Consider the following 13,428-nt stretch of genomic DNA (forward strand, 5'->3'; position numbering starts at 1 on the left):
TCCATGACGTACTACGGGTTCTGATCGGTAACATCAAACTTCTAGAGAGAAGGGCAGGACAGTAGCGCTGCATGTTTGTACTTTGGACTATCTTGCCTGTCTGCGCTACCTCATATTACCTCCCTCCAGTTAAAACTAGGAAAGCGGCAAGAGTGCATCAACAGTGGGCTGCGGAGGTTGCACAATGGCGACACAGGTCAAAGTCTACCAACAGTATGCCGCCTGTGAAATGATCGGGACGAAGTGCATATCCTAAGGGTAAACAGTACTGATGAATCTACGCCCGATCTCACCGGTGTTGCTCAGCTCAGCGATTGCGTCTCCTCTATTGGATGCACCGTTCGCGGGGTGCAGTGAAGGACGAAGTGGCTGACCAACAGGATCACCGCACTCATAAGGCTGAGAATGCAATCGAATTGACAACTCATGAGTGCATATAAAACCCCGCGTCTTGCAATGATTGACAACGCATGTATTTTGAGCCTCATTCTTGAAGCGATGGTTGAGATGGATAAATGGGGGTGTCTTGCCTAACTTTCTCGCAAGTACCAACGACCGTCGCTTGGTGTTCTCGCAACATGTCTGTAAGCGATAACTCTACCTTAGACGTTTCGCATGATAATGATGGTATGGGCGGGTACTCGTACGGTACGGGAGACTTAGCCGTCAGTCCTGAAGAGATATCGTAAGTTGCTCACCACCAATAACTCTTAGGAAAGCGTTGACAGTTCCACAAAGCCCCTATGCAACCACACAAATGGTCTCGCTGGAAGTCGGGCCAGAAGCGACCCGGTTCCTGGTTCACGACAGCGTCTTAAGCCGCAGCGAGGTTCTTGCCGCAAAGTCTTATCCGGTGGCTTTCGTGAAGCAGTCCGTACTTCTACCAGAACTGGATCAGAACACGGCGCACACTTTGGTACACTACTTGTATACCGGCAAGTACCAGAGTCTTAGCACTGTGGCGTCATCCGACAAGGCCATACCTGAGGTTTACAAGCTGGGTGCTGGTGTATACTGCGCTGCCGCTCGCTATAAGCTACCAGGCCTTGCCGAGCTGGCCCAGAACAAGCTGAAGTCTCTCGATGAAGAAATGAGCATTTTCGATATACTTACCGTAGCAAGAGATCATGCATTCCCTTTACTACCAGAAGACGATGTATGGTATCCAAGCTACGTTGAAGATTCGCTTAACAACGCCATGGCGGACGACCCGGAGCCTTTCCGAAAGCCGGATTTCATTACGACGGTAGAGGGTAACAGCAAGCTCCTGCAGCTCGTCTGGAAGACAGTGATGAGCAACTACGCCCGTGCACCGGCAACGCCGTTGGTCGACAATGATGAAGCCACTACTCCAACAGCTGAACTCGTGCCGGAGTTACAGGAATCGATTGGTGGTGAAGATGCTGTTTCTGCAGTTGAGCCAGTGAAGGCTGACGAAGCACATGAATCTATCGTGGAACCTGTGCCAGCGCCTGCTTTGAGAGAGGAAGCTGCGGAGGCGCCGGCTGTAGACGACACGATCGTTTCGAAGCCCACCAAGGAAGATGCTCCAGAGGTAGAAGTCGCTCAACTCAAAATGGAAAAGCCAGGAACGCTTGAGCCTTTCACGGACGAGTTGGACTTCAAGTCGTCAAAAACGTACCAGCAGATGGGCAACAAGAAGCCAGAACAAGTCAAGACTAGCAGTATCTCTTCAGCCGAAACCAAAGCACCTACTCACGTACGTTCGGACTCAGTGATACAGGCCGAGCAGCCGTTGGTAACTCCTGTTGACGGAGAGAGGAAGACCGATGGTGCTGCTCTATTGGCAGATGAATCCGAGCGAGTAGTATTGGCCGAGCAGGGAGATTCGAATGACTTGAAAGACCTTGTCACACAAAGCAAAAAGAAGAAGAACACCAAGAAGAGCAAGAAGTCGAAGCCGGTCGCTGTGGAGTAAGCTCATAACATGCGGAGGTTTGTTGGGGCAAAGCATGTACAACTTAGGTTTAATAAGCTTGTTAAACTGTCTCAAAAGTGCCAAGATATTCTGAGATTACTGTGACTGAGATCGGCTTAAGTCATATAGCCATACTGTTTGACACTGTTGATAACGGAGCTGTGAGAAAATGAGATGAGTGCCCAGGTGGCGCAGAGGCGCCTTCATTTAGATGGGAAAGGCTGAGCTTGGATGGGCCTGGTGTGGTGCCTTATTTGCATGATTTTGATTGTTGTGTTCAGGCTGCCTTTGACAATATATGTCCGTCCAAGGCGATTGAGCGAGGTGGTGTAGAGGTAGTGCAATCGTTGAGGCATATCGGTGGTTTAGCGGCAACGCACGGCCATGCGCTAACATATCTCCACCCTTCTTCCCGCCTCCTTCCAAGCTTCCTTTCTCCATCGCTCAGGCAGTAACAAACCATGTCATCGACCATCGCATACCACTACTTCCAACTACTTCGCCAAGCGTATCTCATCCGTATTTTTCTCGGCTAAGCAACCTTGCCTACGTACTGCAATGCCTACTAGCATGGTCCGACAAATCGCACGAGAGGGCTTCAGCCTTCTAAGGTTGCTCCCATGACGCAATACGTGACAGTAAGGTGAGTGTATTGCGGACACAGGAGGTAAGATTGCAACCCATAACTTCGTGCATGCAGACATTCTACTTGAACCGTATTTTCTCTACTGCAGTGCACTGGTTTGAAAGAACTATTTGAAAGAAGAGGCTGCGTGTTTCTGTTCTGGCGCTTTATGGCTGAATGCAGCCCGAGCCTACTCTCGGCGATCTTGTAGAGAATATTATGGTATCCAGCCTTACGTCAAACGCATTGGCATTTTCGGAGCCCTTTCCATGCAGACAAAATGCCGTACTGTCTGTCTATCACTGCTCTCTTAACCCTTCCGGACCATCACCGCCGCTCGTCATTTACTCGACTCGAGGATCGCGATAGCCTGGGTCCGCGCCTCATCCGAAGCATAGATGTGTATGCATCTTGCTGATACCGTCGAACGTTTGCGATATCAACCCAACCGGACATGGTCGGTCTGACATGGATCGTTGCAAGCTCTTCATCTGCATGGCATTAGTTGTTGCATTGAGCAGGTAGCTGCTGTGCCACTTACCATTTATGAGTATTCTTCGCCATCTTGACGCTGTCCAACGATTTTGATCCTTAAGGCAGTGCTTGCACGCCAGACCTATGCCGGATAGCAAGACCATGATGAAGATGGAGACTAGGGCGAATATGGCTTCTCTAGACCATGGCTGACTATCTTTAGCAGTCGTAGTAAAGTGAGTCACTGGAAGCGATCAGTATGCCGGCAACTATACATGTTGTTCTCTTTTCACAAATGCATAGAAGAACACGCATGATGCCACAAGTCAAAGCTCAATGAATACACTGAAATCATGCGTACAATTTGCCTCCATGTTTTGGGGAAACTAGCGATGATACTCGAGAATACCGGTGATGAGGATGAGGGCGCTAATATGGCGGCGACGGTTTTGAATTTGGAACGGTATAAATCGATAATGTAAAGCACCAGGAAGTACTGCGTCGAAGTTAAATCTACTATGGAGTAGCAAGAGTGTAGAAATAGAATTACGGAAAGCTGCGAGCTATAAGTGCCAATGATAGGGTAGGTGGCCAGTTGGGAGGTACTTTTCTAAGTGGCCGATCGACCTGAGCTAATTGGGCTATGGGGCGGTGTTGATATGAATAAGAAAAAAAAATTGCTAAGCTCTCATGGTCCTGATCTGCTTGAAATCCTGAAAGACTAAACTTGTTCAAGGGTTATTGAATAGAGGGAATTAACGTGCGACTGTAAGACTAATAGCAGACATCCCTTGAGGCCCTGGCTGGCGCCGCCTCATCGCCCGCGGTAGGGATCCGGGGGCCTGGGATCAGGATGTACCCTTTGCGTTTCTGACTTGACACCACTACTTTCCTGGCTAACGCACCTTATCGTCCGCGGTAAGGATCCTGACCATAGTGCAGCTTCTGATTCGCTCTCCTCCTGTGGCTTTACGCTTGCGGCGCGCCACTTCAGGTCTTCTCCCCACGAAGCCTATTGGCCATATGTAGAGGCACAAGTATGTCTGCCGGAGATTTCGGCGAGATGAAAGCCAAAAGAGAAGTCGCACCATACCCGGAGTGCTAACAGAGCCTACCCAGAGGCACAGGCGTCGATGGGGAGTGTTTCCCAATCACCACAGCTGACAGATTTCGTCCCTGCCAATGGAAGATTGCGCTTACGTGTTAGCGCGATGACCTGAGTCCCCAGTCATCACGAGTTGTAGCTTCCTCGCCCTGCTCCGGCTATCTGACGCCAGAAACTTCACTACCGAAACTTTGTATTGAGAATAGTATACTAGCAAGTGTGGACTATCATCGAAAAAGATTCAAAGTCTGGTATAGTCCTCTACCAGTAACCGAAGCTTTATGGCTGACTTCATTGAAGGGTGGTACTCACTTGTCACTGCCATGAGAGCGGCGGGACGTAGGATTGTAGGTTTGTGAGAGATTTCTGGATGAACACAGTAATATGAGAAGGCAGGGGACGATCGTTGAAGCTACGAGAAATAGGTTGGGTGAAGCAAGAAGTTAGAAGAAAGGACAAAGTATTTTGTATACTCATTTCATTCCCTATCCAAAACCTACTCATTCTCAAAGAATCTCATACCGATCCTACCTTCAGCGACCCGGCACTTACAGTAGACATATATGCACCAGGCGCTCAAGGTGATGGAAAGAAGGTATATACATGAGCAATCCAGCCCATCCGAAACCCTCCCAGCGGACAGGTAACAGCAAAACTATAAAATATCCTCAAGACATTATCGACTAAAGTATCTCGCCTCGCCTGCTCCGAGACCGTCCACATAAGTGTGGCGGGGTGGGTTAATGCGAGGCTTCGGGGTATAAGTATCGAGAAGCAAAGAGGTCAAGTAGCGTCTGACTCCCACTGCGAAGCGTGTCATTCTACAATGTACGTACTCGAAGAAATAGGCGCGATGGGAGTAGCCGCTACTGGGAATCGAAGCTAAGCGAAGGGAACGCGGTAACAGATTCGCAAGGAAACGGATACCTTCAGATGGAAGAAAACAAAAGGAAATAGATAAAGATAAGAAACCGCTCAAAACATTCCTCATAAAAGCACCAGTCTTAGATCAATTCAAGCTTACATGGCCATACCAGGGACCGGCTTCCGACTCGGCATGGGAAGAGGACCGTTAGGGTTCATGGGGCTTGGACCGGGAGCTGGGCCTCGTCGTGGGTTACCAGCCTGACTCGCGGAGTTGGATCGGGGACGACCGCCCATTTGAGGTGGAGGGGCCATCTGTGGTCCGCCGCCGTATGGGCCGGGAGACATGGAGCGTGGTGGACCAGCGTAGGGCGCATTGCTGTTAGAGCGGCCACGAGGAGCACCTTGCTGAGGAGCGTTGCTGTTTGATCGCATGCGAGGGCCTTGCATCTGCTGAGGCGACATCTGGCGAGGAGACATTTGGCGAGGACCGGGGCTACCTTGAGGCATGCCAGGGGAGTTCATGCCACTGGCCGGTGAGAGAGGACGGGGCTGAGGACCACCAGGACCCATCTGGGGACGGATAGGAGGCCCACGCATGTTACCTGGTGGTGGAGGGCCCTGACGTGGCGGGCCGTTACGAGGCTTGACCGGGTGTTTGGAGAGACACGTGCGAGGAACGACACCTTGTTGCGAACGGTCCATGCGGATGCAGAGAGCCTGGAAATAGTTAGTCACTGTTGTTCAGTCAAAAGAGAAAGTCGAACTTACCCAACCGTCATCGTACTCGTGAAGCATGCGAACAAGTTGACCAGCGCGGAGATCGAGTTCATCTTGCATAGAAGGCTTGAAGTCAAGTTGAACACGATGTACATTGTTAGGACCTGGACCGGCGGCAGGGCTTTGGGGACGAGCACCAGCCATTGCGCCAGCGACAGGAGGAGGACCGGTGGGAGCAGGGCCAGGAGAAGCGGGGATATCTTCAGTCCATGCCGGGCTTGGGGGAACACTTGCGTTGTTGGCGGCGACTGGTGGTGGAGGGGGAAGCTCGGAGGTTGGGGGAGGGATCGAAGACGCAACTCCTGCCAGTGCAACAGCATTTACATCAGCTGCAGCAATAGCCGGAGCTGGGTTGGCGAAGTCAGCACTGGGCTGGGAAGAGTGCATTGCGGAGGCCATTGGAGAAGCGTTGGGAGGTGAGTCGGGAATTGAAGCTTGCTTAGTGTCGACCGCGGCCTTGTTTCCGAAGGGGTTCGCTGAAGGAGGACCAGATTGCGTCTCGGGATCCTTGAATGGGTCAGCGGCTGGGGCGTTTGCAGCACCACGTCGCTCCCAGGCGCTTGTCGGACGCTCGGCGGAGACAGAAGGTGAGAGGTTGCGGTTCTGTGATTGAGCAGCAGCACCACCGGCAGCAGCAGCAACGTTGAGCAAGTTTCCTCCGCTCTTTCGCTGCTCGTTGAAAGCTGGATCGAATTGGGTGACTGGTCGCAGGCTGAGACGGGGGGCAGTTGAAGCGGTGCGAGCAGAACGGATGCTAGCAGCTGGAGCAGCACCAGCCATTACTTGAGGAGGCGGTGGGTGAGGTGCATTGTACATTTCAGTCTTCTCATTCTCCTGGGCAGCGGCTGCAGCCATTTGCTTCTTCTTGCGACGGTACAAAAGCAAGATGCCAGTAAGTATGGCACATGCGACCAGGAGTATACCAAGGGCAAGACCTGCCTTTGCACCGGTGGACATGCCATCCTCAGAGTCTGCTGCAGCGGCCGAGGAGGAAGAAGCGGTAGCTGAAATAGTGGCGGCTGTCGCAGACGCAAGACCAGCGATTGATGAAGCGGGGCTGGGCGTGGGAGACTTGGTCGCTACCATGAGGGTCGAGGCAACCTTGAGCGGGCTCTTGGTCGTCCCGGTCTCCTCCACAATGAGGTCGTCGTCTGAATCCTGTGTCGAAGACGGCTTCCTCGCGGTTGTGGTGGGCTTTGTGGGCTTGGCGGTCTCCTCCGGCTCGTCTTCTTCCTCGGTAGTGGTGGTTTCGCGGGCGCGTGTCGCAGGCGCAGGCAATGCGATTCCGGGTTTCTCGGTCGGCTCTGGTGATTCCTCTCCTTCGGTCACTGCGATAACCTGCGTAACAATCGCGACCACATCATCATCGTCGTCGTCGCGACCGCGTTGCCGTCGTACAAGATGCGCTCCTGCGTGTTGATGCGCCATACCGTGCATTGTGGCGTATCAAAAAGGTCCAGTTGATGTGATTATGTGTTATGTCGTTTTGTTTGTATGGCTCTCAGGTGATAGATCCCCCGTGAAATTAACTGTGACCAGCTCTTGCGTTCGTTCGAGGTTCCGTGTAGTGCGTGATTACGTATTACGCGCAAGAATGTCTCGAATGAAGTCGGCCGGATGTAAAGACTGTGGTGCTCGAAGAGGGCACAGGGTTGGATGTCGTATTGGGTGAACTAGGCACTAGACAGAAAGGAGTGTGTAACTATGTGTATGTTTGTAAAGAGTGAAATGCGGCAGGCAGCGCTTGATGAAAGAAGGACAAGACGACAACCTGGCCGCAGGAGTACGTGATGTCGTGAGAGGAATTAGAGAGGCGGCGTGGAGGTGAAGGAGCGTCGGTGAAGGACGCAGCTGAAAGACAGGGAAACAAACGGCAGAGCGACCACACTCGAAACGCCCGCGTGCCTGGCAAGGCCGAACCATGAGAGCTGATCCGTGCAGCCGTACATCTTGCCGTGTTGCGCATTAGCCTGAGCTTAGGGCCAGGCACGTGTGAATCGTGATTGGACTTCTCATCTAATTTCCTGGGGGCGTTTAGCGCTCGAGCTATTTTCTGCCTCAGCCTCGCGTTGGTGTGCGAATGGCGGTGCAGACCCCCTTATGGAGGGTGATTATCGGCGCGTTTGAGATAGCGACATGGCTTGAGCCGTCTTCAAGTTATCCTTCATGTCATCATCGTTCATTGTGCAGTAGTCGATGCGCCTTGTTCATATGTACTCTGGCGGCGTAACATTGTCTCAACTAACATGGCTCACTGATCTGCCCCGTTAGGCTGTTCACGTCGACATAGTAGTGATATGGCGACCCAAGGACTATCCTGCGCATCCGGTAATTACATGCAGATGGCAGATGCAAGCCTGGGTGCCTCGTGCATAGTGGTTGCTTTCTTGGGCCGGTACCCATCGAGTCGCAATTTCGCTCGTCATCAAAGCTGCATGATGACACGGCAGAGCGCGGGCGATGACAGCATGAGTGCCGTACGCGGTTGTATGTTTGCGACGATAGCTTCTAGCCGTCGCGTGCTCACGCTTTGTGAAGGCAGCCTGCGAAATGCGAGGGCGAAGGCGGACAGGACGAAAAGTAATTAGCAGCGGAGATTTCCAATAGTGACATTGGCAAGAAGCAAGGACAGACTTGTATTGCGCATCGTTGGTTTCCGAGATCACGGCGAGCCGAATTTTGTTCTATATCTGAATTTCGCGATCATGTTCAGATGTTGCTATGGACGTGGAGAGTACAGGTGTGGGTACTTCCTTACATAAATCCAAACCTTGACACTCCACGATTACCATAGTACACAAGGACCATTCGCCCACATTGTGTTCGTCATATTTTTATTAGAGATATTTATTGTTAAAAATGATTAGTCATCATCAATACAACATCAGCCTTCCTAGCTCAGTGGTAGAGCGCGTCACTAGTAATGACGAGGTCGTCAGTTCAATTCTGGCGGAAGGCATTGCTTTTTGGTGGCTGGACTCTAGTGGCGCACCAACAACAACCATTCAATTCATGCTTATGCAACGTAAATATCTATTCTTTTTGCTTCACCAGTAGTAATGCGACTCACTATTTCGTTGACATATTGGTTTTCCTAGTGTGCCCATTAAAGCAATCTCCCATCATCTATGTTGCCAGAAAAGTTTAGACTTGCATTTAATGATCATGATAAAGGACAACGCACAAGATCATCCAACAAATTACCTCCCTTCAATGCGACCATTTCCAGCCCAGCTTCCTTACACGGTTCCAGTATCTACATCTATAGGGGCTGCGTTCTGCCGGGAGCTACGGCGATGCGATGTGCGAAAGTATATATATACCGGACGTAACGCACGAATGGGTCGCGATTCTAACGAGCGTGGAACCCAGTCTATGTTGAATGATCCATGTATACGTGTGGAATCTGGAAAAGATCGGAGGCAATCGTTGCAGCCCAAGCGTGCTATGGGAACAGTGAGATTGCTTTCAGCATGGCTGCTGAGGATACGTTCGTGAGTACTGGACATGTGATTCGGAGATCGAAAAAGTGTGATGGCATGCTGAAATACCGTCTCGAAGAGGGTTGGGACAGTTGAAAACTGTGATGCGAAAACATAGTCGGCACGTATATCACATTTGAATATTCTGTGTAGATGCACGTTATAGTGAATTTTGGTGGGGGAGTTTTGCATGTGAAGCTTGCATGCAGCTATGGGGAAAGAGCTTGACAGCCTCCCAGGAGCTGGAGCTTGGGCGCATAATAAGTGGGGCAGGCTAGGTCGTTGCGCTACCGGCGCCCAGTCACCGATCCATAGCTTCTTTGCATCCCGTCTTTCGGATTTCCTCATCATGCAATCCAAGTCGATAGCAATCTTCTGAAGCAGTGGAGAATTCTCACCGCGATTGCTGCTTCCACGTCTGACCATTGTGGATCCGGACTCTACTGCAACATCGCACATCCGGTTCAATCTGCCACTCGAGCTTTCACCCAGGATCAAGGATCTTCAATCGATCAGAGCTCCCTTTGATGGCCAGCGCTGCTCCCATTCAGAATAGGCCATATCGCTCGCACAAAGTACCGGCCTGTACAAGATGTCGCTCGCGCAAGATCCGATGTCACATCGACATTCCTGGAGAACCATGTCTATCATGCCGGGAAAGACGGCTCAAGTGCCAATATGTCGAGAATTCAACGACCAGTTCTCCTACAGATGAGGGTTCTGACCGACGGCCCTCCAAGCGGCGACGGCACAGCGAGCCTGAGGACGGCCCTTCTCGACCTCGCTCAGCGCCCATCTTACACAAAACCAATAACAACCCGTCCGCGTCTATTATGCTTGCACCACATTTTGCTGAAGATATAGACATCTTCAATCGACATATTTCGCAGCATCGCAAAGCGGAGGGCGAAGTGGAATCTTCCAACTACCAGACACTTCTACACGATGCGAAAGACCCGGTGGTGTATCTGACTGTCCCAAGGTTTCGCACTGGCCTACCGCCCAACAGTGGATGTGGAAGAGAGCAACTTGAGATCGTTGAACAGATCATGGGGCCTTTCAAGAGAGAAGTGGTGGAGCTCTATTTCAATCACATTCATTATCATTTCCCCATCCTAGATGAAGAGATGTGTGAGACGCTGCGAACTGGTCAATACGGCAAAGTACCAAACAACTTAATGTGTGTGATCTACGCATTGGCGTCACCACATTGGACAAAATCGGATACCCTGAAGATGCACCCCAAACCAAACTCATACTACGTCTGGAATAAGGGCATCTCAGCAACGCTAGAAGACTTTCTCAGCCCCGGAATGTCTACTATACAAGCTGCTGTGCTCGATCAGGTTGGACGGCCTTCGGTTTCTATTATCGGCAATATCACTCTATGTGGCCGGACAGTTTCATTGGCCCAGACATTCGGGCTACACAGGGATCCATCAAAGTGGAATATCACGGAGAACGAAAAGTCGGTTCGAATGCGACTCTGGTGGTGTGTTCTCATTACCGATCAGTGGTCTAGTGTTGCATATGGCGCACCGCCTTATGTGTCAAAAGGCTACTACGACGTCCCGCGCCCAACTGTGACGTCGCTTATTGGTAACAAGGCGAGCTCGCAGCAGAAGCAAACTACTACCTGCTTTATACATTTATGCTCTTTGACGGAGTTGCTTGCGGAAATCTTGCCTTTCGTCTACCAGATCAACCCAGATCGGATACAGCTTGCCCGGGAGATTGATCGTTTCAAGCACGAACTGAACGACTTGGAAGCACAGCTTCCTGAATGGCTCCCTCTTCCGAACCGTCCAGGCACGCCCATGCTGTGGCTCTCATTCCTCTCAATCAGGCTTGTACTTGCCCGCGTCATCTTCCGCGCAGCAGTTCTCGATGGAGATGGTAGTATAGGGCGGAACCGGATGGATCAACTGCGCATCGCATCGTCGGCAGTCCTCGACTTCATATTGACAATGGGTGAGACCCAATTCCTGGACTTCTGGCTACCCTATGCGACTCATCTCTTGGTACACGCCATCACTGTGTCGCTTCGATGCACTGTGGAAACTCAAGACCCTGAGATACGGAACACATCTGTCGCACGCCTTGAACGTGTCATTGCGCACATTCAGCATGCACGAGACAACTATGATTGGGATCTCGCAAACTATGTGCTGGAACGGTGCGCTGATCCTGTGTCGAAGATCGCATCGCTAAACGCACGAGAGGTGCCACAGCCGTCGGAAACAGAGCTCACTAGCATTGTTGCTAATGGGAATGGGAGCGATGTGCCGGTGATGCCCAACTTTGACGACGCGAGCTTCTTGTTATCTGACATATTGGACCCGAATGCTTTCGATTTCTCCTGGGATGCATTATGGGATACACCGTCTGGAATGACGAACTTCTCGATCTGAGGCATCTGTTTATACACTGCCGTCTATGATATGTACGATTAAGTTGTCACGATCTGGGCACAAACATCTCATTCTTAGTGTGTGTATGAGAAAAACAGCCTGCCTTCTGCCGCCCATTCATCAGACAGCCTCATGTGAGAGTGATGACACTGTGACTTGCCCCGCACAAGCCTCATGATCTTATCGCCATCTCTCAGTAAGGAAACCCCTACCCCGCTACACCTGTAGATGAGTTGTTTCATCGTACACATGTCTCGGTTACAATCGTAAACAAGAGCTTTTTCGGCAATGCTCTTGGGAGCGAATGCTTGTGCTGCTACCAGTGATGTCGCTACGGAGAGAATGGTCCAACTCTTCCTAGAGCGCATGCCATACTTGCACTCGTATATTGGTACTTTTCAGTGCTTCCACTGAAGAAGATACGGAGTAGACGCTGGGAAATATGGGGGATCTTTTTCGAGAGGATTGTGCGCATGTTGGACTCTTCGGAACTGTTAAGAGAAACTGGACTTATCATCACCCGAATAAGATAGAGTGGGATAAAAGATCCACCGCGTTGCGGTACCAACGCATTTAGGAATATGACAGAATTGTCCTTCGGGGCATTTTCTCAATCACCCGAAGCGCTCGGTACTCTTTTCGATCCGAAACTCTAGAAATTGGTTCACAGAGAAGATGTTCCCGGTCATTCAGGGACCCTATTATTCGTCAATCAGCAGTGAATTGATCTTGATGTACTGCGGCGTCGAATTGCGTATTGTGATATGCATCACGGTCTCATGTGCAGGAGGCGACTACTTCCCAGGAAAGAAGATATCATCGAACCGAAATTTCTCGCAGACACTAAGGGTTCTGCGAACATTTAGGGATACGTTTGCAATTATGAAGCTTCTTGGCTATCGCTATCTACGGGTGGATTCGCTGTGTATCGTGGGTACACGGTTGTGCAAAGTATCTACCCCATTATCCTCCAACAGGAGATGAATCAGCCCAGGCTGGTATACATGTTGACTCCTAGTGCGTGATACTTCAGCCTTGCTTCCGGCTGGATGAAAACGCATTTGAGATGATGAGGAAGATTCCAATGAGCTTGATCTTACAGGATAGGTCAAGCCAGACTTTTTATTGAAACAGCAATGTCACTTGAAGTTCAGCAAGGAGTCTCACAGCCGTTACTGGTATCCTTTCCCCGTCTCAAAGTTCAATGATGACGACTGAAAGACATTATCATTACAAACAGCATATCTTTCCACTAGAATTGGGCGCGCGTATCTGTCCGGCCACATCATAACGGGTACGCGTATATAGGGCAGATGCGACGGACGCGATTGCTACATATGACTCACACGACCAAATGGCCAACATGTCGGCTATATAATGCTTCGTGACAAGAAAGAGATGGGAGTACCTGGATTCTCCGAAATTTTATGCTCGGTGGAGCTTGTGGCGACCTGCCAAGGATACAGGGCAGATATATTCGTTGTTAGAGAGGATTAGAACGAGTCTTTGGCTCCGCCTCAATTAGCAGGCTCGGTGCTCTTCAATGCCTATCGAGCATGCTACTTCGTGCTGTGGATCGGATGGATCGATGGTATTGCTTACCCGAAGGCAAGCGGGGCGGTCGCTGCAGACGTGTGGGAACAAGATCAAGAGAAGGAGCCAGTGGATCTTATCCTGGGATAAAGGACACGTCTCGTCGCATATTGCCCGGCCAGGCGTCTTCTATCACTCATTTCACTTCATTGAAC

General features: G+C 50.8%; 3 protein-coding genes across 3 annotated transcripts; 2 read left to right on the forward strand and 1 right to left on the reverse strand.

Moving 5' to 3' along the window:
- Nucleotides 1-629: 629 nt before the first annotated feature.
- ALTATR162_LOCUS11091 (uncharacterized protein) lies at nucleotides 630-1,939 on the forward strand (the record flags this gene model as incomplete). The annotated part of the gene is made up of 2 exons (XM_043318733.1): nucleotides 630-685; nucleotides 739-1,939. 2 exons carry the CDS (start codon nucleotides 630-632, stop codon nucleotides 1,937-1,939), a joined length of 1,257 nt encoding a protein of 418 aa, XP_043174668.1.
- A 3,224-nt stretch (nucleotides 1,940-5,163) lies between these two features.
- On the reverse strand, nucleotides 5,164-7,224 carry ALTATR162_LOCUS11092 (uncharacterized protein; the record flags this gene model as incomplete). The annotated part of the gene is made up of 2 exons (XM_043318734.1): nucleotides 5,164-5,727; nucleotides 5,779-7,224. 2 exons carry the CDS (start codon nucleotides 7,222-7,224, stop codon nucleotides 5,164-5,166), a joined length of 2,010 nt encoding a protein of 669 aa, XP_043174669.1.
- A 2,878-nt stretch (nucleotides 7,225-10,102) lies between these two features.
- On the forward strand, nucleotides 10,103-11,680 carry ALTATR162_LOCUS11093 (uncharacterized protein; the record flags this gene model as incomplete). Its single annotated transcript, XM_043318735.1, has 1 exon — nucleotides 10,103-11,680. The coding sequence occupies one exon, from the start codon at nucleotides 10,103-10,105 to the stop codon at nucleotides 11,678-11,680; it is 1,578 nt and encodes a 525-aa protein (XP_043174670.1).
- Between the last annotated feature and the right edge of the window lie 1,748 nt (nucleotides 11,681-13,428).

This window comes from Alternaria atra (assembly GCF_907166805.1).
Source record: "Alternaria atra isolate CS162 genome assembly, contig: 35, whole genome shotgun sequence".
Lineage (NCBI taxonomy): Eukaryota > Fungi > Ascomycota > Dothideomycetes > Pleosporales > Pleosporaceae > Alternaria > Alternaria atra.